At 41.9% G+C, this 25,351-nt stretch overlaps 1 protein-coding gene across 2 annotated transcripts in view; it reads left to right on the top strand.

Moving 5' to 3' along the window:
- ASPG (asparaginase) overlaps positions 1–25,351 on the top strand; it is a 133,933-nt gene that overhangs the window by 81,335 nt on the left and 27,247 nt on the right. For both annotated transcript variants that reach the window (XM_020971230.2, XM_020971229.2), the window contains exon 12: positions 4,816–4,979. In XM_020971230.2, the coding sequence (XP_020826889.1) occupies positions 4,816–4,979 (164 nt within the window). The remainder of the gene's footprint in view (positions 1–4,815; positions 4,980–25,351) is intronic.

Here is a 25,351-nt window from a genome sequence, read left to right as displayed (position 1 = left end):
TTGTCGGGGTTGTGGTTTAGTATATGTGAGACAAAATGGTGTTCACTGAACAAACATTTATTAAGCACCTACTGTGTGCCAGGCACTATTCTAGGTACTAGTCTTTGCTGTTGCAGTAAGTAGCCTGTCAACTGAGCTCAAGGAGCTCAAACAGTCATCCAGGCAAGCATTTATTAAGTGCCTTCTTTATACTGAGCTGATGGTGGTGATGCATAGACTCAAGCTGACCAGTCTCCACCCTAAAGTAGCCTGTATTCAAAAAGCGGAAAACAACATGTACGTATATAGGAATACACATAACTCATCGAGAGGTAGATACAAAACACGTAAAATTCATGTTTTCTTGGGGAAAACATGTATTTAGAAAATAATTTACAAAGTAGTTTGGAGGAATGGGAGGGCACTAGCACAGGGGAAGGAGAAGATAAGCTTCAGGAGAGGGCGGTGCTTGAGCTAGAAGATCCCTAGATTTGGACTTGGAAGGTCCAGGTTCAAAGCTTAGCTCTTCCACTTAACTGCCTCTGTGACCTCTAATAATTTACTTAACCTTTCTAGTCCTCAGTTTTATCAGGAGTTGGGTTATTTGACCTGTAATGTCTTTTCCACCTTTTTTTATTTATGATTCAAAAGAAGTAGAGGGAGTGTGTTCCAGAGATGGGAGACCACATGGATAAAGGCACGGAAGTGGGAGGTGGAGATAGAATGTTGTGTATGGACAACCCTGAGTAGGGTGGTTTGGCTGAAATAGGGAGTTTCTAAAGTAATATACAATAAGACTGGAAAAGTTGAGTGGAGCCAGATGGTGAAGGGCTTTACAAGCCAAACAGAAGAGTCTGTATTTGATTCTAGGGGCAAGAGGGAGCCACTGAGGCTTCTTGAGCAGGTGAGTGACATGGTCAGATTTGTGCTTTAGGAATATCCATTTGACAGTTATGTGGAGGATGGAGAGGAGAGTGAGGCTGTAGGATCACTTAGAAGCCTAATTCAATAGCTTAGGCAAGAAGTGAGGAGGGCTTGAATGAGGGTGGTGGCCAAGTGAGCGCAGAGATATGAGGGGTATTGTGACAAGACTTGGCAAGAGCTGATAATAATAGTACTTACCGTTTATGTTGCACTTTCAGGTTTACAAAGGGCTTTTTTGATTCCAATGACAGTCCTATGAACTAGGTGTCATTATTGTCACCCCCATTTTACAGATGAGGGAACTGAGACTAAGTGATGAGAGAGGATAAGTGATGTCATACAGCTAGTAACACAGGTCTCCAGATAGTAAGTGTCTGAGTCTGGATTTGAATCCAGGTCTTCCTGACTCAAAGCCTCGAGCTGCTTTGTCACATAGCTGCCCTCTGAGGGAGGAGTTGAAGGGTGACCTTTGAGGCTGTGAATCTGGATGACTGAGAGGATGTTGGAATCCTCACCAGAAACAGAGAGGTTAGGAAGAGGGAGAGGGGAGTTTGGGGAAAAAATAGACTGAGTTTTATTTTTGACATGTTGAGCTTGAGATGCCTGTAAGACACCTATTTGGAGATTGGCAGCTGATGGAAGACCAGATTTCAAGAGACTGAGCTTGACTATCCTAATCTGGGAGTCATCTGCATGGAGGTGATGGTTGAACGCCTGGGAGTTTATTAGATCACTGAGAAATATAGTCTAGAGGGAGAAGGGAAGGGGCCCCAGGACTGATCCCTAGAGAACATCCACATAGGGTGTATGGGATAAGGAAGCTAATCTAGCAAAGAAGTCTGAGGAGGAGTGGCCAGACAGGCAGGAGGAGGAGAAGCAGAAAACCCAGGGAAAAGAGGGTGGCCAACAACAAAGGTGTTCAGTGTCCTCAGTCCCAATATAATTGGGAAATATTTAACAGAATAAATAAAAATACAATAAAACATAGATAACATTACATTTGAAAACTAAGTCAGTTTGCAGACTGCAGGGATTCTTCTGTATGAGCTAGTTTCGCCATTTCTAATTGAGTTTGACATCACTGGTCAGCCCCACCAAGGGCTACAGAGAAGGATGAGGACTGAGAAGAGGCCACCGGATTTAGCAATGAACAGATCATCAGTAACCATGGAGAACGTAATTGCAGTTGAGCAATGATGAGGTTAGAAGCCAGATCTGGGCCTGTGTATAAGTAATAGGAGAGGAGCCAGTGATTAAAGAGAGACTGAAAATGAAGAGGAGAGAAGGGATAAGAAAAGGGGCAAGTTCCCAGGGAAGACAAGAGGAAATGAGATTGTGGGCACAAGTAGCTAGTTGGGCATTTTCAAGAAGGGTCCCTCCTTCTCTGAAACGGGTGAGAGAGAGAGAGAGAGAGACAGAGACAGACAGACAGACAGAAAGGGAGAGAGGGAGGGAGAAAGCAACATGAGTTGGAATTGCCTCAGAGTTTTCTGTAAAGTCTTTGTTAAGGTCCTTTGCTGAATGAAGCAAAAGGAGTGGGATGATATGAGGAAAGAAGAGAAGGTTTAGAATAGACGCCGAGGGGAATGAAAAGGGCAATCCCAGAAGAGGGAAAAGATTAGCATGCAGCCAGGAGGGCGCCACTGAAATTACAAAACAAATTTGGAGTTAACTTAGTTGTTGTGGTTTTGTGACTATCTCATCTTCAGCAGAACTATGAGATTCTGTGATCTTGTGATTTCCAGTAATGAGGAGCTTTTCTCCTGGATAGTTCTAATTGTTAGTTCTGGCTTCTGGGATCAGGAAGAATTAGTTTAATTTCTGTTCATTATTATTCAACTACTTGGCGACAGTGATTATACCTGATTTAAATCTCTTCTCCCAAAGGTAAACATCCCCAGTGCCTTCATAGGCCGAACTCTGGCTTCCAGATATGAGGGGCTTCAGTAAATGGTTGTAAAATGAATAAATGGTAGAGTTTAGAGGAGAGAACAGTCACACTGGGATGAAGCATTCAGGAAAGACCTCCTGGAAGAGATGGGCCTTGAAGAATAAATCAGATTTAGAAAAATTTAGAGATTATAGAGGACATTTACTATGGCTTACAATGACAAGTCATATTCATTATTGTGTAAAAAAAGCATAACAGTGGGCTACAAAAATGTGCATACCCTTTGATCCAGCAATAGCACTTCTAGGGCTATATCCCAAAGAGATCAAACAAATGGGAAAAGGACCCACGTGTACAAAAATATTCATAGCAGCTCTTTTTGTGGTGGCAAAGAATTGGAAATTGAGAGGATGCCCATCAATTGGGGAATGGCTGAGCAAGTTGTGGTATATGAATGTAATGGAATACTACTGTGCTATAAGAAATGATGAACAGGCTGACTTCAGAAAAACCGGGAAAGACTTATATGGTCTGATGTTGAGTGAAGTGAGCAGAACCAAGAGGACTTTGTGCACAATAACAGCCACATTATGCAATGACTAATATTGTTAAACTGAACCCTTCTCAGCATTACGAGGATCTAAGACATCTCCAGAGGCCTCGGGATGGAAAATGCTGTCCACATCCAAAGAAAGAACTATGGAAGTTGAATTGCTCTCACTTATTTTTGCCTTAAGTTGAATTTTGTTTCATCTTTCTGATGGTTCCTCCTATTGGTTTTAATTTTTACTTACAACTTCACTAATGTGAAAATATGTTTAATGGGTATGTAAATGTAAAGCCTATGTCAGATTGTGCACCGTCTTGGGGAGGGTGGGGGGGGGGAGAAAAAGGGAGAAAAAAATTTTCAACTCAAAAGCATATGGAAAAAAAAAATTTAAAAAAAAGCATAACAGCCCCTCAAGGCTCAATCTCAGTCGACTAAGATTTAGGAAGATCATCTCAACTTTGTCTGTAGCAGAGGGGCATCTGAAGAGAAACATGGTGGGCTCTAAGCTAGAGAGAAGTCTCCAGTTAACTCTCAGCTTTCTAAAAAGGCCTGGCTGATCCCAAAGCACAGTTAAATATAAACTATAGATGGAATCATAGGATTTAGAGAGGAAGGGACCTTAAATATCATTCAGGCCAATCCTTTTGTTTTACATGTGGGGAAACTGAGGCCAGGGTTGTTAAATGACTTGCCCGAGGCCACACAGGGAAGTATCACAAGTGAGTGAACTGAACCCAGTTCATCCAAATCCAGTGCCTTTCCCACTATCCTGTGACCCTTAGAAGTCATCTAATCCAGTGGTTCTCAAATATTTTTACAGTGGTAGAATCTTTTTTTTTTTTGAGGGGGAGAGTAGGCAATCGGGGTTAAGTGACTTGCCCAGGATCAGATAGCTAGTAAATGTCTGAGGCCCCATTTGAACTCAGGTTCTCCTAATTCCCAGGCCAGTGCTCCATCCATTGCACCACCTAGCTGCCCTGAATCCTTAAGTTTAAACAAAACTTTGGCAGAACCTTCATAGTAAAATCTTTTGAAATTATCGTTTTAATAACTACCAATAAGCAGAATAGAGTTCATTCAAAAACAACCACAACCAACAGACTTGTGGTGTTTCGGAGTTCCTTTCAGTACAGTTAGAGAAACACTGACCTGATCCAGCCATCACATTTTATAGATGGGGAAACACAGGCTTAGAGATTTTAAGTTGTTATTTGCCCAAGGGCATGCATCTAGTAAGTAGCACAGTCCAGATTCAAATCAGCTCCTCTGTCTCTAAATCCAGCATGCTTTAACTTGGGTTCACAACTCAAATCATTTGCACACTGGAGCTAAAACACATTCATCTGCAGGGGTGTTCACTGTCCTGTTATTGCTTCTATATAGATGGGCCAATAGACTCTGTCTCTGTCTCAGTGACCTACTTCCTCCCATCCTCTGATTTCCACCATCTGCAATGTCTGTCTATTTATAGGGTGGGAACCTGAGTGAGAGTGACTTTGATGGCCGCACTCCCCTGCACATGGCTGCCCGGGGTGGGCATGTGGGTGCTGTCCAGTGCCTTCTGAGGAATGGAGCAAAGGTGAACAGCTGGGACGGTGACAGGAGCAGCCCACTGTTGATGGCTATTAAGGGCAGGTACTGTGGTGGGAGAGGGTGGGAGGGAACAGTGGATCTGGCTTTGGGGGTCAGGGCTTGGCTACCTGTAAGGAAGTCTCAAGTCACTTTTTATTAACAAAGAGTAAGGTGGTTGCCTAAAGAAGGAGGAAGTCTGACCTGAGTGTCTTGGCAGCCTGGTGACACAGAGCACCAGACCTGGAGTCAGGAAGACCCTCTAGCCTTGCCTTTAGTGACAAGAACTGATCACTCACTTCCTGTGAGAGAACCCACTGCACTCTGGGACAACTGTAATTGTTAAGAAATTTTCCTTTAAATCAAGTCAAAACATGCTTGTCTTTAACTTTTCCCTCATTGTTTCCAGCTCTGCCCTTCTGGGACCAAGCAGATCAAATATTATTTCCCCATGAAGGCCCTTCATCTACTTGAAGAGAGACCCTCTAAGTCAGGGCTTCTTAACCTTTTCTGTGTCATGGACCTCTTCGGCAGTCTGAAGCCTTTAGACTCCTCCATCATCTTTTTAAGTGCACAAAATACATAAGATTATAGAGGGAAGCCAATTCTACTGAAATATAATTATCAAAGTATATTAAAAAACAAAAAAAACGCAACCCTCCCCTTCCCCCCACAAAATCCAGGCTCACAGAATCAGGTTTAAGCACCCTGGTTCTAAGTTTTCCCTTCCCTAGGCTACACATTCCCAGTTCCTTCCTTCAGTCTTCCTGTGGCCTGGGCTCCTGGCCTCTCAATATCCTAGTTACTCTTTGATGTTCTCCACCTTGCAATGTCCATCATAAAATGTAGTGCCCAGAACTGGTCATAGGACTCCAGGTGTGCCCCTACTAGTGGTACCTGGCCAGGATTAAACCAGTGGGGGAAGGGTGAGAGGGGAAGAAGGAAAGGCATGGGGTCAAGGGGAAGGGTAGTAGAGGGTGGGGAAGACCGGGAGAGAATGGCAAAAGCTCCAATTCTATAATAGCGTGGTCAGATTTACAAAACACAAAGGCACAGACATATGTTCAGGAATAGACAAAACATATCTCTGAATAAACATGTCTTCTTCAATGAGAGAACATCACTTACCTGATGTCATACAACTGGGGTTAAAGTTTGGGCCTGAATCTTTTGCTTCTATGTGTAGAATTCTTTCCATGACCCCATGCTACCTTTTATATTATTTTATACTATTCTGACTTCATTTTAGCATTTATTAAGTTGCTACGCAGTTTGGTATTTTTTGTTGTTCAATTGTGTCTGACTCTTCATGACCCCATTTGGAGTTTTCTTGACAAATCAGAGTGGTTTGCCATTTCCTTCTCTAGTTCATTTTACAGATGAGGAAACTGAGGCAAATAGGGTTAAATGACTTGCCCAGGGTCATACAGCTAGTGAATGTTTGAGGCCAGATTTGAGCTCAGGAAGATGACTCTTCCTGACTTCAGGCCAAGAACTCTATCCACTGTGCCACCTAGCTGCCCTAATTTGGTATTCAAAGCCCTTTGTAACCTGGCTTCAACCTACCTTCCCAACTTCATTGTACTGTACTCTCCAGTCCAGCCAAACTTTCTGTCTTCTTGTTTTCCCCATATGCTATTGCATTTTCCACCTTGATACCTTTGCACTGGATTTCTTCCAAACCTAGAATGATATCCCTTCTTGCTTCTGCCTCTCAGAATCCATACCTTCCACAGTTAGTGCATACTTGTAATCCATGCTTTTGAAGAGACTGTGGTTGGTAGATCTCTTGAGTTCTGGAGTTCTGTGCTGCAGTGGGTTAAGCTGATCCATAGTATGGGTGAGGCTCTGGGGATGTGGGGCCACCAGGTTATCTAACCAACCCTGGTCATAAGCTGAGTAGCAAAGTTCCTGAATTCATCAGAATGTGACCAGGCCCCTCAGTAGCAACTTTACTTTCAGCTTGGGCAAGATAGGGAGACCTAATCTTAAAAAAAAAAATCCCCATTTTCCTTCAAATCTCAAGGGACCACCCTCTACATGAAGCCTTTCCTGATCACCTCCAGCTGCTAATGCCTTCCTCAACCAAGTTACCTTCCATTTATTTTGCATATGACTTTATATGATTATAAATGTACATGTTGTCTCCTCCTATAGAATGTAAACCCTTTAAGGGCAAGAACTTTTAATCATGTCTTTATTGCCCCAGTACCTAGTACTGAGGGCAGGCAGCCAAATGGCACAGTGGATAGAATGCTGGGCCTGGAGTTAGAAAGACCTGAGTTCAAATCTGGCCTCACACTTACTAGCTATGTGGCCCTGAGCAAGTCACTTCAAGGAAATTGCCTCAATTTCCACATCTGTAAAATGAGCTAGAGAAAGAAATGCAAACCACTCTAGGATCTTTGCTAAGAAAGTCCCAAATGGGGTCCTGAAAACTTGGACATGACTGAAATGACTGAACAGCAAAAACCTAGTACAGTGCTTGGCATGTAGGTGGTTAATAAATGGCTATTGATTGATGAATTGATTTGCGAAGTCCTACACACAAAACAGTCCTGGCCCCAAGGAGCTTACATTCTACTACTAGGTAAAAGTCATCTTCATAGTCTGAATGGAGGTTGGATAGAAACAATAGTTATAAAACTGATACAGCCAGAATTAAAAAGGAAAGCAGGAAAATGGGGAAATATTTTTACACCAAGTTTCTCTGGTAATGGCCTCATTTCTCAAATATATGGGGAACTAAGACAAATATGTAAAAATAAGAGCCATTCCCCAATTGATAGTCAAAAGATAGGAACAAGCAGTTTTCAGCTGAAGAAATCAAAGCTACCTATAGTCACATGAAAAAAATGCTCTAAATCATTAGATTATAGAGAAATGCAAATTAAAACAATTCTGACGGACCACCTCACACCTATCAGATTGGCTAATATAACAGAAGAGGAAAATGTCAAATGCTGGCATAGATATGAAAAAATTGGGACACTAATCTACTGTTGGATAGTGTTGTGAACTGGTCCAATCATCCTAGAGACTAATTGACCCAGCAATAGTAATACTAGGTTTGTATCCCAAAGAGATCAAAGGAAAAGGACCTATGTGTACAAAAATATTTATAACAGGTTTTTTTTTTGGTGGTGGCAAAGAATTGGAAATTGAGGGGATACCCATCTATTGGGGAACAGTTGAACAAGTTGTGATGAAATACTATCGTGCTATAAAAAATGATGTGGGGGTTCATTTCAGAAAAACCTGGGAAGACTTAACATGAACTGATGCTGAGTGAAGTGAGCAGAACCAGGAGAACACTGTACACAGTTAACAGCAACATTGTAATGATGATTGACTGTGAAAGACTTAGTTACCCTAAATAATACAATGATCCAAGATAATTCCAAAGGACTCACAATGAAAAATCTACATCCAGAGAAAGAACTGATGGAACTTTGAGTGCAGGGTGAAGCATACATTTTCACTTACTATATTTTTCTTGTCTTTTTATTTTTATTTTTTTGGTAACATGGCTAATGTGGAAATATTAAGTTACACAGTTGATATCATGTTGCTTGACTTTTCAGTGAGTCTAGGGGGGATGGGAAGGAGGGGGAGAAAAAATTTGAAATTCAAAATTTAAAAAAACATGTTACAGCGTAATAATTTTTAAAAAGAAGGGATAGTTGTTGATCAGCACTAGGAATAGGGGACATTGTATCCCCCTCCCTGAGAAATCTGGGTGGCCTTCCTGGAGGAGCAATTGTTTCTTGTGGGCTTTTCTACCCTCTCCATTTGTAAATCATCTGACTCTAATTTGTAGCTGCTGGATGAAAAGGACAAACTGGTTAGAATTTCATTGTATACTAGTATTAAGTCTAAAGAATAGCAATTGATAATTATCGAGGCCTTTACATCCATTACTATATCTCATTTGGGTTTTATAAGAACTCTGTGAGGTAAGCATCAAGGGTGGCACCCCTTCCTTTTGCAGATGAGAAAATTGAGGCATAGAAAGATTGAAGGACTTTCCCATGGCCACAGAGCTAGTAGGTGTCCAAGGTAGATTCGATGCCAGGTCCAGAACTCTATCCACTATAATATACCCATTCTATTAATGGATACACATACACACAGAATAACTTAGAGATGCACAAATACATATTCAACTGTACATATGAACATATGCATGCACACTTAAGCATATATACCATAATACATGCAAATCTGCGTGGTGATACATAGAGGTATGTGTCAGCTTGTATATACCCACATGTGTAAACACATGCACATACATGTATGTACCTGTCAGCGTGTATATGCATGTTTATGTAAAGAAGCATGTAGACACACCCTGTTACACAGATAAAGAGCTCACATTTCTACATACTAGCCCTATGGGGGGTGGAGTTCTAATATTATTATATCTACTTTAGAGATGAGGAAACTGAGTCTCGGGGGGTGAAGTGCCTAAATTTAGACACGTACACAATTGCAGAAATATAGATGCATACATACTATCCGTACCAGCCAGGTGGTGCACGCTGGACTTGGAGTCAAGAAAACCTAAGTTCAAATTCAGCTTCAGGTAGATCCTGAATAGGTTACTTAAGCACTATCTGTTTCAGTTTCCTCATCTGTAAAATGGAGAATGAAGAGAACACTTACCTCCCAGGGTTTTTGTGTGGATACGATAAGACGATATTTGTAAGATGCTTTGCAAACCTTAGAACAAAACACGTGAAGCTATAAAAATGCCAGCTTATCATACGTGAGACATGTACCTAGGCACATACATATCTTCATACAAATTTCCAGATACCCACATGAGTAGAAGCATCTATACATACAAATAGGCATATTCAAATATATTGCTACAGGCACACAGATATACACAAAGATGCAGGACCAGTCGCATATACAAGCCTAGATACAAACATACCTGTGAATAAACATATATCCTCACATACATGGGCGTGTACAAATAAGCACCCTTAGATACATTGTTGTATAAGTCTGGACACATATAGTCAGAGTAATACATGTAGATATGTGGTCAGTTCAGTAGGTAGTAGCTGCCCGTTGTTGGCCAATCCTGCCACCACCTTTTCCATTCCCTGTGATATGGTCACTGTCTCTCCCCTACTCATAATGGACTGACATCATTCAAGCTGATTCCCAGAGATTCTACCTGAATGTATTTGTTGGCATGTTTTGGCCTGTCCCTCACTCCTTAGGTCCAACCAAGAGCTAATCTGGTCCTGGGGGAGAGGTCCTAGGCTTGACCCTTGCTCAGATCCAGCTCAGATAGGCAGGGCAGCAAAGCCAGGATAGCCAGCCAGCCCATGTGCCTATGGACTAACATGGGCATACTCTGAGGAGATGTGACTGGTTTGCCCTCCTGCCAGGGTGGGATTTGTGTGGGAGTGGATGACAGAGAAATAGGGTTCCACCCCTCCAGAATCAGACCTGGTGCTGTCTTAGGCCTTGTAGCGCCAACTGGCGACAGAGGCTTTGGAAGAAGCAGAAAGTGGGAGAAAAATACATACATCTCCCTGAATACATCAGTTTGGAGCATCGGAAAAAACCCTGGGCTAGGAGCCCGGAGACCTACGTTTTGGTCTCAGCTTTGCCAGACTCACTGGGGGACTGTGGGCATTTCCTTCCCTATTTGGGTCTTGGATTTCTTTTTTTCCCTTTTTTTCTTTGCTAAGCAATGGGGTTAAGTAACTTGCCCAGGGTCATATAGATAGTGTCAAGTATCTGAGGCTGGATTTGAACGCAGGTCCTCCTCACTCCAGGGCCTGTGCTCTGTCCACTGTACCACCTAGCTGCCTGAGGGTCTCGGATTTCTTATGGGAATAATGAACTCTACTTCCTTCACAGAGCAGTCATGAGGATCACTTGTTGTTAGGAGAAAACACTTCATAAACTAAGTGATGGTGGGTGTGTCAGTCTAGTGGAGTAGAAGGGGTCAGGGAAGGCTCTTTTAGGATTGAAGAGGCTGCAGTCCGTAAGCCGAGAGATTGAATGTGAAAAGGAGAGAATGGGATGCCTTAAGGTTGTAGAGCAGCCCTCGGGGGATGGGGTTGACATAAAGGTGGGGCCTTCTGGTAGCCTGGGATTGACCTGCCGCAGCTGGCAATAGCTGATAAAGAACTCCCCCCAGGTGGATGATTGTGCAAGGGCTGCCCTGCCTTTCCCTTGAGAACTCAGGACTGGGAGAACAAACCTCCACCTCTACTGGGTTTACTGAGTGCCCCCTCCGACTGAGCCATATTAAAATGTAATTGGGAAACATTTAACCAAGTAAATAAAAACACAATAAAACTTAGATAAGAATATATTTTAAAATCAAGGTCAATATGTAGCCTGCAGGGATCCTTATTATGGATTACCAGCCCCTGTTTCTCTTTGCAGATGAAAGGCACCATAGGAGCCAAGCCCATTATGTATCTTTGCCTTTTTGAGGGTAAAGCAGTCACTTGGCCCGGTACTTAAGACCTGATTGCTTTATTACAGTGGCTTTGGGTTCTTCACGGGCGGCACTCAGCCCTCTTGGTTCAGAAGGAAGGTTACTTCCTTCTTGGAGATCTGGAGACCCAGGAGAGAGGAGAAGGAAGATTGCTGAGGGTTAGGGGACCGAAAAACAGGAGCAAAGTCAATAAGCAGCCCACAGGGACCCTAACATAGTGATTACTGGCTCCTGTTTCTAGTTGAGTTTGATACTTTTGCCCTAAGACCATAGAACAGACCAGCACCACCTGGTAGTAAGTAGGGGCAAAAATTCAAGTAGGCTGAACTTCTTTGGCCGCAGATAGGTTGGGCTAGAGACAGACTGGTTGCCATGGGTCATGTGATAGATAGGAGAGAGTGTGCAGTGGCAAGCCTACATTTTTCACAGGCTACTCATTGGATATCCTTTGGTAGGCCACAGGTGTTCCACGGGCTGTATGTTGTGCAAGCCTGCCACAGAATATTAGAATTTAGATTGCTCTTAGGTGCTCTAGGCAACTTAAACTGTTGAATCTTATAATTACCAAATCCAGGGCTCTTAGAAGTATGTACCTACAGATTCTTGAGAACTGTAGAATTCTTTTGGAATCTGAGTGAGAATCTCTAAATCTGATTTTAGACTATTAGAATCAGATTTAAGTATTTTTAGACCCTTTGGTTTCCTGCAACTTTCTCCTTTCCATGGATGTACATAAAAGCTCTAGTCCTTCCCACAATATACTCCAAACCCTATCTGCCCATATGTTCACTCTTTTCCAGTTCCAAACCACAAATGAATTTAGTTCAACAGGTCCTTATGGAGCAGCTATTGTGCACCCACACCTAAGCTCTGGGCTATGGGGAGATAAAGAACTAAGATATGGCCCCTGCCTTCCTGGGTTCTATGGTTTAGTTTGTAGGGACAGGACCAAGAAATGATAATGGTTTTACACAAGACTAATTTTCCTTTGTCTGGTCTGACTTAAGAATGGTGTAGTGAATAGGGAGTTACCTTCAGTGTCAGGAAGACTTACATTCAGTTCCACCTATGAGGCATGTGACCTTGGGCAAGTCACCTAAGAATCTCAGTCCCCCTAGACGGCTCTCCAAGTCAACAAGTTGAGATTTGTGTTGATAGAGGGAGTTTGTGCATAGGAAGTTCCCCACACCAATGAAACTGTGGATCTGGGCCATGTATTCTTATAAATGTTGTATAAGGCAACATGGTATAGTGGAAAGCCACTAGATTTTGAGTCAGCTACAATTTTCCTGTATGACTTGAAGTAAGTTATAGTATCTCAGAGCCTCTGTTGCTTCAGCTATAAAATGATAACATTTGCACTACCTACCTTGCAAAGTTTTGTCAGGAAAGTGGCTTATGAATCTTACATACATCAATAGCTGTGGTGTTTTATCTGTAGCGTAGCTCTCTCCAAAGGTGCAGATTGCAATACATTCATACCTTGTCATCTTGTGAGATTTTTGGCTGTACCCTCCCATAAAGTCCCATAAGAATATACCTAATACACTTGAAGCTTTCCCTTACTGTTTTTAACCTTGCATTGGTAACAGAGTAGCACACAGTTCCCTCATCTTTTTTTTTTTTGGCTAGGCAGTGGAGTTAAGTGACTTGCCCAAGGTCACATAGCTAGTAAGTGTTATGTGTCTGAGGCCGGATTTGAACTCAGGTCCTCCTGAATCCAGGGCCAGTGCTCTATCCACTGTGCCACCTAGCTGCCCCCCCATCTGTTATCCTTCACCCTTGCTACATGTTTAGCCTGCCTCATTTTCTTTTTTTAAAATTGAATTCTACTTTTTCAATCAACAGAAATCTGTCTTCTCTTCTTCTACTCTTCTCTTCCCACTGAGCAAGAAAGAAAAACAAAGCCCTTGTAATTAAATGTGTTAAGTTAAAGCAAATAAATTTTCACATTGGCCATGTCCAAAAAAATTTGTCTCTATCTGCACTTTGAGTCTATCACCTTTGTATCAGGAGGTAGATAGCGTGTTTTTTCATGAGTCCTCTAGAATTATGTTTGGTGTTTATGTTGTTTGTCTTACCATTCTCTTGGTTCTACTACTACTAACTCTACTATTAACTTCACTCAGCATTGGTTCATAGAAACTTTCCCAGATTTCACTGAAACCATCTTCTTCCTCATTTCTTATAGTATAATAGCATTCCATCACATTTATATATCAAAACTTGTTCAGCCTTTCCCTGCTTGGTGAGCTCCTCGTTTCCCAATCCTTTGGCACCTCAAAAAGAGCTGCTATAAATATTTTGGTGCATCCTTAGAGGGGTTTTTGTTTGTTTAGAATGAATCCCTTACTTAAAATATCTTCACTCTAATTTCCTCTTCTTCCCTTTCTGGCCCATTTCATTGTTGAATGAAATGTATTTCTGTACTCAGTTGTGTGGGTATATGGGTGTATCTTTCCCTCCAGTTTAGATGAAAGTATGGTTCAATTATCAGCTGCTTCACCTATACCTTCTTTCTTATTTGTATAGACTTCTACCATTATCTTTTAAGATCATTAAAACATAACAGAAATAGGAAAAGAAATTAACAGGTTGGTATAAGAGGTACAAAACCTTATCTAAGCAACTAACTCTCTGAAAATTAGATTGATCAAATAAAAGTTAATAACTCCATGAGACAAGAAATATGAAAACAAGTCAAAAGATTGAAAAAATATAAGAAAATAAGTGATATAGAAAGCAGATTGAGGAGGGAAAATTTAAGTCGTTAGACTTCCAGCACCACTGTCTAATTAGATTCCCTATATGAATTATGATGACAAGAAGGTTCAGAGTTCACATATTAGAGTGTAAACAGTTTATGCTTTATGATTGCTCCCTCATGTTTACCTTTTTGTGTTTCTCTTGACTCCTGTATTTACACTTCAAAGTTTCTATACAGCTTTTCATTAAGAATGCTTGAAAATCCTATTTCATTAAAATCCATTTTTTTTCTCTTGTTGAATTATATTTAGTATTTCTAGATAAATTGTTTTTGTCTGTAAGCCTTCTGGAATATCATATTCCAAGCTCTCTGCTCCTCTGTAATGATAGCTGCTAAATCATGTGTGATCCTGAGAGTAGCTCCTTGGTACTTGAATTTTTTTCTATTTGCTTTTAGTGTTTTTTCTTTCATCTTAAAGTTTTGGATTTTGGCTATGATGTTCCTGGGAGTTCTCATTTGGGGATTTCTTTTAGGAGGTGACCAGTAGATTCTTTCTATTTCTACTTTGCCCTCTGGTTCTAAGAGATCTGGACAGCTTTCTTTTATGATTCCATGAAATATAATAGGTAGTGTTTTGTTTTGGTCATGCCTTTTGGGTAATCCAATGTCTTAAAATTTCTCTTTTTATCCTGGTTTCTAGGTCTGTTGTTTTTGCTATGAGATACCTTAGATTTTCTTTCTTTCCTTCTTTCCTTCTTTCTTTCTTTCTTTCTTTCTTTCTTTCTTTCTTTCTTTCTTTCTTTCTTTCTTTCTTTTTTTGGCCTTTTGACTTGTTTTTCTATTTCTTGTCTCATGAAGTTATTAACTTCAATTTGATCCATTCTGATTTTCAGAGAATTAGTTGCTTAGGTAAGGTTTTGTATCTTTTGTGTCAACTTGTTAATTTCCTTTCCAATCCTTTATTCCATAACTTTCATTTTTTTCCCCTTTGGCACTTTACTTCATTTATAAAAAAAAATTCAATTAATTTACCTCCTTAAAAAAATCTTTATCTCTTCTAGGAATTTTGGTTGAACTTGTTTCCAAGCTTTGTTTTTCCTTAAGATTTTGCTTTCTTTTTTGGTCCAATCCAATTTTCAAGGCATCTATTGCTTTCTCAAGCTAATTCTCTTTCCAGTTGTTCCTTCTCTAAACCCAATTCTGTAGCACTTAGTTATGTTCCAATTACTGCCCCCCCCACTCATTTCTTTTCTGATTGTTTCCTCTATCACTCTCATTTCATTTGTAAAATTGTTTTTAGTTCTTAAAATAAACAAACTCTTTTATCATCTCTTCCAGGAATTGTAGCTGAACTTAGGTTCATGCTGTGTTTTTCTTTGAAGTTTTACTTGTAGATGTTTTGGAGTAATTTTCTTCTTCTAGGTTCCTGTCTTGAACATCTCTTTCATCATGAAAGCTTTTTTTTTATAGTAGAATTCTTTTTTGTTTGTTTACTCTTTCTTCTAGCCTACTTCCTTGCCTTGGACTTTATTTTATAACTGTCCTCTGTGCACTTATGGAGAGAATGTTTGGATTGGTCACTGCTTTCTTAGGTCTTCGAGTAGTAATTTTTTCCAGGATCTCAGAGACAGCTCAGGCTGGGAACTTATAAGAAAGCTGTTCAGTGCTCTCACAATGTCCTGATTCAAGGCAAAATCAAATATTTGCCTCCTTGGTCTGAGTTCTGCTAATTCCTCATAATACTCTTGTAGACTTGCCTGATTTCCCCCAGTAGAATGCTGGTAGACTCGGTCACTATTAGCCAGCTGGAAGGAGTGACAGAATTGAAGGACCCCCCCCCCCCACTTTAGTGTAGGATTCCTGCCCTGGTTATTCTGCAGCAGGCTTCGGACTGAACTGGAGAATGGAACTGAGACCCTGCTCCACTTCTGGGCTTAGCAATCCCTAGCTGCTGCTTGCTTCTGACCTTGCTCCTCACTGTGGATCACCACTTCTAGGCACAGTTCTCCTCCTCAGTCTGTCCCCTGCACTGTAACCTGAAAGTGACAGAGCTGCCAGTTGGCTTCTGTTCCTACACCTCTTACAAGTTTAGGTTCCTCTAAGCTAGACCCCATCCCCAGTGTCTATAGATCTTTCTGCTGTCTCTCCCCTTGCCAAGCTGGGCTGGAAAAATGACTCACTGTGATTTGGGGGAGTGGGGCACTTCTCGATGAGGGCGAAGTTTAGTACATTTTCTAGTACACTAACTTTAGTACATTTCTTTTTGGAGGAGTTGTGGCGTAGAAGTTAGCTGTACTTTGACCTGCTATTCTCTGCCATCTTGGCCCCAATTCCTGCCCCTCCATTCTTAATTTACACCTCCCCTTCTGACTGTAATGTAACTCAATACTGCCAGGCTCAATTTGTCACAAGTCTGAGCTCCTTTTAGATCTGTTTGGTGGTCTTGGGAGTGTGGAGGAAGTTGAACTGTATGTCTTCCTGCTACTCTACCATCTTGTCTCCTATTCCACCATCTTGGCTCTCTTCCTTTTCCAAGCTATTTCCTAGATATCTTTTATGCTATTTTTGTATACAATTTCAAGTTGGTAATCTGCTTTAGCCTACTCACACCCAAGCATTTCTCCTTTATTCTCTGGGCCATCTGCCCAGATTGTGGTGTTTGTTACATGATTTGCAACCATAAAGCATCCCTAAGGATGCTGATAACATTCAAACCTTAAAGCTCCATGTGAGTTAGTTTTTCTGACTGTTTTTACATCCATATCCTCACTAGGACCTCACTAGAGTTATTTGAAGTAAGTGGAGAAATTTTATTTTTCCTCTTTTTTGCAAATGAGAAAAGACCTAGAGTGGTAGGTGATGTGAAAGAAGCAGGACTATCATTGAGGGTTCTTGATCATCCTTCATTGCTACCTATCTCTTTGTCTGTTGTTATCGTTCAGTCATTTTTCAGTCACGTCTGACTGTTTGTGACCCCATTTGGGGTTTTCTTGGCAAAGATACTGGGGTGGTTTGCCACTTCCTTCTGCAGCTCATTTTCCAGATGAGGAAACTGAGGCAAACAGGGTTAAGTGACTTGCCCAGAGTCACACAGCTAGTAAGTGTCTGAGGCCAGATTTGAAGTCAGGAAGATGAATCTTTCTGACTCAAGGGCCAGAGCTATCCACTGTGCCAGCTAAGCTATTAAACTTGGACTTTTGAAGGGTTGGGCATCAGGGGTTGGGACAGAAGCGTGATGGTGCTTGTACCACCTCCACACCCACAAAGGTTGTATCAATGGCTGGAGGTATCCTCACAGATGCCCCCATCACAACCTGGCAGGAGTGCCTGGCATGGACAGCCATATATGCAAGTGGCTGGGCAGCAATGCCTCTCACCTCAACACCCGATATCCCAAGATCTCTTCCTCTCGGCACCTTGTACTGATGGTCTTCATCGTGGGTAGCGTTAATTCAAATCTATCCATTCTTCCCATCTTGTACTGGTTAAATTGATTTGTAAAAACTCAAGTGTGGGACTTGATAATAATGACTATTGTATCAATTTTTATCTAATGAAATTCTGCCTGGCCTTGGAGAAGGAGGATGGGCTCTTGGAAAGCTGCCCAGGCCTCTTCAGAGAGTGTTAAAAAAAAAAGTGATACATGTTTGGAAAGAGAGGATGGAGAGGAAATGAGGCAGGGGAGGAAGGGCCTGAATAGCAACCTGGGCAATGTGCTGGATTTGGAATCGGAAGAGCAGTAGTTAAGTCCTGGCTCCAAGCCTGTGTGATCATCTACTAATCAATCACTTCCTCTCTCTCTGAACTTTAGTCTCCTCATCTGTCAGATGAGAACCTACATTCCTGAACCTTACAGGGTTGCTATGAAGGGAGTACTTTGCAAATCATAAAATGAATTAGAAATTCAAACTCTAGTGTGTGAACCAGCCAGGGCACTGTGGCTGGGGGACATTCCAGACACACCTATGGGTTTCTCTTACTCTGGGCAAGATGCCCAAGTGCATTTCTCCACTCTCTTCTCTGTCAAGTAGGGTCTGCGATCTGATAGCTAGAGTCTGGTTCCTTAGCAAGGATATGAAAGCCACCAAGAAGAACTATCTGGGCTTCCCTGGCTTCCCTGCAAGGCATCTGTACCCACGCAGGACTAGGGGCCAGGGACTTTGTCTTGGTATCTCTTTCTTTCAGTGTGTATACGTCTCTGGAGTGGCTGCCTAGGAGGGAGGCAGCTTGGACTGCACCCTCACAAATATAGCACGGAAGGGCTTGGCCCAGGCCCTGGGAGCAGTCGACATATTTTAGGGGATTACAAAATTCCCCAAGTCATTAAACCCAACCGCTTCATCTCTGAGTGGTGGGAGGTCCCACTGAACTTAGACCCCTGTGGTTGGTCCCATCCTGGTCTGGAGGTGGGGTTGTCAAGGAGCACCATTTTTAGAGTGGCTTGGATCTTGATTATAAATGTTTCATTCAGGGAAAAGGAAACTTCTTCCCTCCCATTTAACTCTCCTCCACTACTTTCCTTCCTTCCTCCACTACTCTCCTTTCCTTTTTTTCCTTCTCTCTTCAAAGCCTGAAACAGCTGGTGATACGTGTGGGTCTGGATGTCTTTGTTTCCTGAAAGCTCAGCTAGACCATGGGGTTCCCCCCAAATCCTGAGGGTTCCCAGAAGTCAGGAGCCATGCGTGTCTCCTTTTCACAACAGGGCTTCCTTAAGGGCAGAGACCAAACCTTCTCCTTGGACTGAGAGTAACCTTAGGACAGGGTCATGTCTGCCTCTCAAACTAGGGACTCCCCCGGTATAGGACTGTGTTTCCTCCCACAGGAATAGATTGTTTTCATTCTCTTCCTTAGACTAATTCTTGCCTTCAAACATTATAGTCTCCATGGAGGATATGACATATGCACGAATAAATGTGATACAAGGTATAGAATGTGATAAAGTCAAAGTATTCTAACAAACATTTGAGATGAGGAAAATTACTTTCAGTTAGAATGATTAGGGAAGACTTTCTTGGAGGAGTTGGGCCTTGAAGGGAAAACCAGAATTTCTATAGGCAGGGATGAGAAAGAGTATGTCTCAGGCATGGAGGACAGGACAGCTTTCATGAATGCAGGAGGCAGGAGAATATAGGACGGGATTACAGAGCAACTTATCTTGTTTTTGTGGTGTGTAGAATACCTCAAAGGGAGTGGTGTGGCTAGAAATGTAGGTGGGAGCTATATTGTGGAGGGCCTTGAGTGCCCCACTTTGGAGCTGGGATTTTATGCTATAGGCCACGGGGAACTCCCAAAGGCATTCCAGGAGGAGAGTGATGTGGTGTGCACAAGGAAGATTGCTTTGGCAGATTCATGAATCATGAATAAGAACGGGAAAAACCAGAGGCAAATCTAGAGACAAGTTAGGAGGCTCTTACTGTGATCCAGGAAAAAGGTGGTGAGTACCTGAACTAGGACCAGGGCAGAGTGAACAGAGAGGAGGGAATAGATTCTAGAGATCCCACCAGGTAGAATAGCAGCGACTTAGTTACTGATCAGATATGAGGATTGAGCAAGAGAAGAGTCAAAGATGATTCCTGGAAGCTGGGAGGTTGGGGTCCTATATGCTTCACGTGCCAAATAATGTGATGACTGGAACACCAGGCTAGGTTTCAGAAAAGCCAGGCTCTACCACTCACTGGCTATCCGAAATGAGACAAGTCATTCAATCTCTTGGGGCTTCATCTTCTCAGAACCACCATCTCTAGGCCATCAGAATTGTAGGCCCAGTAATTCTTGCCACTCCCTGCCAGGGAAAGTATGGGCATGAACAATGAGGTCATCAGTCAGATTCTCCCTCCTTTGGCTATTTCCAGGTGTGAGGGGACCATCCTGTTGGAAAAGCTGCTTTAACCCTTTTCAAGGTCTCATACTGGCCAAGGTAGTCTGTGGGAATTCAGAAAGCCTTTCAAAGCATTAGACTTATTCCTGGCATATTCCTCTCTACAGAGTGAGGCCAACAGAAGTACAGAGGGAAAGCAGAGTTGGACAGCTTTCACTTTTCCCTGTGGCCTGAGAATTCTTCCTCAAAGGCAACCTAATTGTCCTGCCGTAGTGACCTTATCATGCTAAGTATGACCTTGGGCAAGCTGCTTTTCCTTCTGGGCCTCAGTTTCCTCTTCTGTCTAATGATGGCAGTGGACTCAGACTTCTGCCAACTCTTAAATTCTCTGATCCTGCTACAGTATAGTACTCTGATGTTCCAAGCCTGGCTGTGAACTCCTTGGGAGAAAAGGACCATGTCATGGAATAGAAGGTGTGAGCTGACCAATCCCCTCATTTGTCAGAATTGAAGTCCCAAGAGGGTTGTCCAAGGTCATGTAGCCTAAACAATGACTAAAATCCAGGCCTCCTGATTCCACGCCCTGGTGCTTACCCCTCCTTTTCTGCTTGGGCTGTGTCTTCTGCAGGCTTCAGAGAGCAGGCTCTGTGAGTTTTCCCCACCCAACTAGGCCTGGGCTAAAGGTGCAGAAGCTGATTTTCTGGCTGGAGTAGGGGTGGGGGGAGGGAAGCCAAAAGGAGGGAGAGTCTTTGAGACGTATTTTAGATGATAGAACAAACATATGGGGAGGGGGACAGGAATTGTCCTGTCCCGCCCTGCCCTACCCTGCCCTGCTACTGGCTCCCCAGCCTTTTCTTCCTTTTCCCCCATAGAAGAGGAGGCCCTATCTTCCCAGTAACATCCTAACCAGTTTAACTTAAAACTCAGGTCCCAGCAGGCAGGCAGGAAGGCAGGCAGGGGCCTGACCCTTTTTGAATAACTAAACTAGCAGGTCTCCAGAAGGTATAAAAAGAGTAATGAGAAAAGCTGATATTTCTCAAGATGTGTATGTGTGTGTGTGTGTGTGTGTGTGTGTGTGTGTGTGTGTTAATATCTATGTGTATATATATATATATATATATATATATATATATAGTTATATCTTTTTATTTACCTACACACATATATACACATACATACTGTATAGGTATATATGACATGTACAATATGTATGTTTATATGTACATGTATGTTTATATGTGTGTATATACACATCTATATATACTGGGAAGATGGTATAGGAAGGATGAGGGTTTAAGTGGAAAGATATATGTAGATTTTATATGTGTGTATACATACATACATACATACATGCATATATATATATCCATCCATACAAACATACATATATCCATTATGTGTGTGTGTGTGTGTGTGTATAAAACTTTCTTTTACACACTCACATACACGTTAGTCAAATGCCTACTATGTTCCAGGCACTATGCTAGGTATTGGGGATACAAAAAGAGGCAAAAGACGATGTCTGCCCTCAAAGAACTTACAATCTAATGGAGGAGACAACATGAAAACAAATATGTACAGGAAGCTACGTACAACATAAATAGGAAATAATTGAAAGAGGAATTATTAGGGAAGACTTTCTGTGGAAAGTGGGATTTTAGATGGGACTTAAAGGAAGCTGGAGGTGGGGGTGCAGTAGGGAATGTGTTCTACGTGTGAAGGAGAGCCAGAGATGGAATGTCTTACTTGTGGAACAGCCAAGAGGTTAATGTTACTGGTTTGAAGAATATGTGCCAGGGAATAAAGAATAAGAAGTATGGTATAAGAGGGCTAGATTATAAAGGGCTTTGAATGCCAAACAGAACATTTTGTATTTGATCCTAGAGGCAATAGGGAGCAAGTTTATTGAGCAGGGAGTGACATGATCAGAGCTGTGCTTTTGGTGGCTTAATGGAGGATGGTTTGGAGTGGGGAGAGGCTGGGGACAGGCAGACCCACCAGCAGGCTATTGTAATAATCTAGTCATGAGATGATGAAGGCTTGCACTAGAGTGGTAGTAGTGTCAGAGGAGAAAAAGGGGGTACATTCAAGAGATGTTGCAAAAGTGAAATCAGCAGGCCTTGGCACCATGTTGAATATGGGGGAAAGGGGATGAGAGATAGTAAGGAATCCAGAGTGATTCCTAGGTTGCAAGCCTGAGGGACTGGGAGCATTTTTCTGCCCTATACAGTAATAAGGAAGGTAGGAAGGAATGGGGAGGGTTTAGGAAGAAAGAAAGAATTCTGTTTTGGACGTATTGAGTTTAAGAGGTCTACTGTCAAATTAGACATATCTGAAGGCAGTTGGAGATGTGAGATTAGAGGTCAGCAAAGAGACTGGGGCAAGATAGGAAGATCTGAGAATCATCAGCATAGAGATGGCAATAAATTCATGGAAGTTGATGTGATCCCAAAGGAGAAGAGAATAGGGCCCAGGACAGAACCCTTAGGGACACCTGTGGTTAGAGGGCTTGATCTGGAGGGGGATCCAGCAAAGGAGCCTGAGAAGGAGACGTCAGATAAGTAGGAAGAGAAGCAGGAGAGAATGATGTCCTGAAAACCTGGAGATGTGTTTATATATATATATATATGTATATATATATATGTACTTAATATGCACATATATGTATATGTACACCTATATTTCATTCGAGCCTTAATAATACCCCCTTGAAGTCAGTAGTACAAAGTTCATTATCTTCATTTTACAGATAAGGAAACTGAGGCTCAGAAGAATGAATTAACTTGTCTGCAAAACTGAGATTCAAACTCAGCTCTTGTTCTCAGTGCATTATTTTTTCCTACCTTATTTTTTTTCTTTTGCTAGGCAATGGGTTTAAGTGACTTGCCTAGGGTCACAGCTAGTAAGTGTCAAGTGTCCGAGGCCGGATTTGAACTCCGGTCCTCCTGACTCCAAGGCCGGTGCTCTATCCACTGAGACACCTAGCCCTCCCTTTTTTCCCACTTTAACATGATGTCTTCCTTTCCTGCATTCTGCCTTTTCTTTATTCAATAATTCCTGATATTGGGCTCAGTTGCTGCAGAGTCAGAGATGAGTATGATGGGTCCCTGCCCTCCATAAAACCACAATCTGTTAATGATGATAGCAGTAATAATTTATGTAGCACTTCAAGATTTGCAAAACACTTTACAAATGTTATCTCATTTCAGATGAGATGAAAACCCTGCAAAGGAGGTATTATTATCTCCATTTTACACATGAGAAAACTGAGGCAGATAAAAATTAAGCAACTTGTCCAGGGTCACACAACTAGTAAGTGTCTAAAGACAGATTTAAACGCAGATCTTCCTGACTCTAGACGCCACCTTCTTTTTACTGTGCCATCTCACTGTCTCCTGATCAGAGGGATAAAAAAAATGTGAGGAGAGAGAGGAGATAGGTTCAGCTGAAGGGGCTTGATGGAGGGGATGGTACATAGTCTCTGAAGAGCAGACAACCTTTGACAGGTAGAAATAGAGAAAACGCATTTCTAGGAGCTAAGGAGAGCTAAGGCAAACTAAGCTATAGTGACTGGAGCCCTAGATATGCTTTGGAGTCACTCAAGTTCAGTTTGATTAGAGGATATGGTTTTATAGCAGGAGTCACAAATCAGGTGATCAGACTGGAAAAGGAGGTTGGAGCCTTACATTCAATGTCAGGGCAAGGGATTTGCCAAAATTCCAACACCTATCTTTCCAGTCTTATTTGATATCACTCCCTTTTATATGGAACATTAACTGTTTTCCAAATTTAATATGCTGTCTTTCAGTTTCGTACTTTTCCTCAAGTCATCCCATCCCTTATATTTGAAATTTGATCTGTCTTGATTTCTGCCTCTTGGTATCCTTCTTTTACTTCAAGGCTCAGGTTAAGTATAATTCCTTCTAAGAAGCCTTTTCTAACCTTTCCAGATATTAGTAAACTTCCTCTTTTTAAAGTATCTCCTATTATACTTACCTGGATATGTGTTGCCTGTTTCCAATTGATTATAAATCCCCTGAAGGCAAGAATTGTTTTATTTTTGTCAGTTGTATCCCCAGTGCCTATTACTTAATATTCATTACATTAATAAATGTTTGTTGCATTCAATCAAATTGAGAAACTTTAATTGCTGAGCAAAGGAAATAGACCATAGTTATCTATGTGATTTAGAGATTTAGTGTTTATTCAAAGATTTCCATGAAGTACTTGTGTTTCTGAAAAGTCTAAACACTTCTTAACATTCTCTTGACTTTATACAATATCTTGAGTTTTGCTGGTTAGATCATTTTGTATTCATAGTTCATGCTTCTTAGTTTTACATATATTATATTTATTTTTTTTTTCAGCCAAAGACAAAGTTTATTAGACCGTCCATCATGTTGGCTAGAGTTTAAGAATCTGAGCACGTTAATGGAGACAATATGGACCTTATATATAGAAAGACTGTGGGAGGGATCTCGGAGTGGCCAAGTAGTTTGGGGTGACAGGAGGAGGGGTCTAAGGAGGATGGGGATGAGAGTGGCCAGTAAGATGGGATGAACCAAAGACCAGGGACCTAGACCAGGTGGCCAAGGGAGAATGGAGTCTAGATAGGATTAAGGGTGGGAAGTGGCCAGGGGTAATTGTGAGGTAACAGAACAGAATTGGGAGAGTTGGGCTTATGGACAATGAAAGGCCAGTTGATAGGATTATAACCTCAGGTGAATGCTTGAGATTTGGCCAGGTGGGAAAGTCCAGGGTTTTTCCTTTTAGGAGTTCAGATCCCATCCCCATCATTCTTTTTTTTTTTTTTAGCTAGGCAGTGGGGTTAAGTGACTTGCCCAGGGTCACACAGCTAGTAAGTGTTATGTGTCTGAGGCCAGATTTGAACTCAGGTCCTCCTGACTTCAGGGCCGGTGCTCTATCCACTGCACCCCCTAGCTGACCCCCATCCCCATCATTCTTCCCTCAAACAAATGAGACTCAAATCTTTTAGGGTAAGGGATGAAGGTCTTGTCTTCTGAAACTGCTTGCTGTTGGCAGGGGGCAAAAAGCTGTCCTTACCTCTTAGGGGTTCCCAAAGAGGTTGACTGAAACCAAGCACAGGCTGCATCCAGGGGGTGATGGGGGAACATTGGCTGGTACCTGCTGTTTGCTACCAGCTGTAGGTGAATGGTCTGTAGTGTGGAAGACACAAATCTGACAGAAAAGACTGCAGAGACCAGATGTAGGGAGAAGTAAAAGTGTACGAGCCCTATTAAAATAATTCACATTTGACCTGCAGGATTAATTTATCTTGTTACTTTTTCTAAAGTTTAGCTAATACTTTCACAGGTAGAAGTTTTCTACCCCTGGGTTCAACAGTTATACAAATGAATTTGCCTGAGACTGCCTTTCGCTTCAATTATCACTGAATTCTCCCTAAACCAAACTGAAGATAT

This window comes from Phascolarctos cinereus, unplaced genomic scaffold (genome assembly GCF_003287225.1).
Source record: "Phascolarctos cinereus isolate Bilbo 61053 unplaced genomic scaffold, phaCin_HiC Scaffold_2;HRSCAF=192, whole genome shotgun sequence".
Classification (NCBI taxonomy): domain Eukaryota; kingdom Metazoa; phylum Chordata; class Mammalia; order Diprotodontia; family Phascolarctidae; genus Phascolarctos; species Phascolarctos cinereus.
This window is presented reverse-complemented; position numbering and strand designations above follow the sequence as displayed.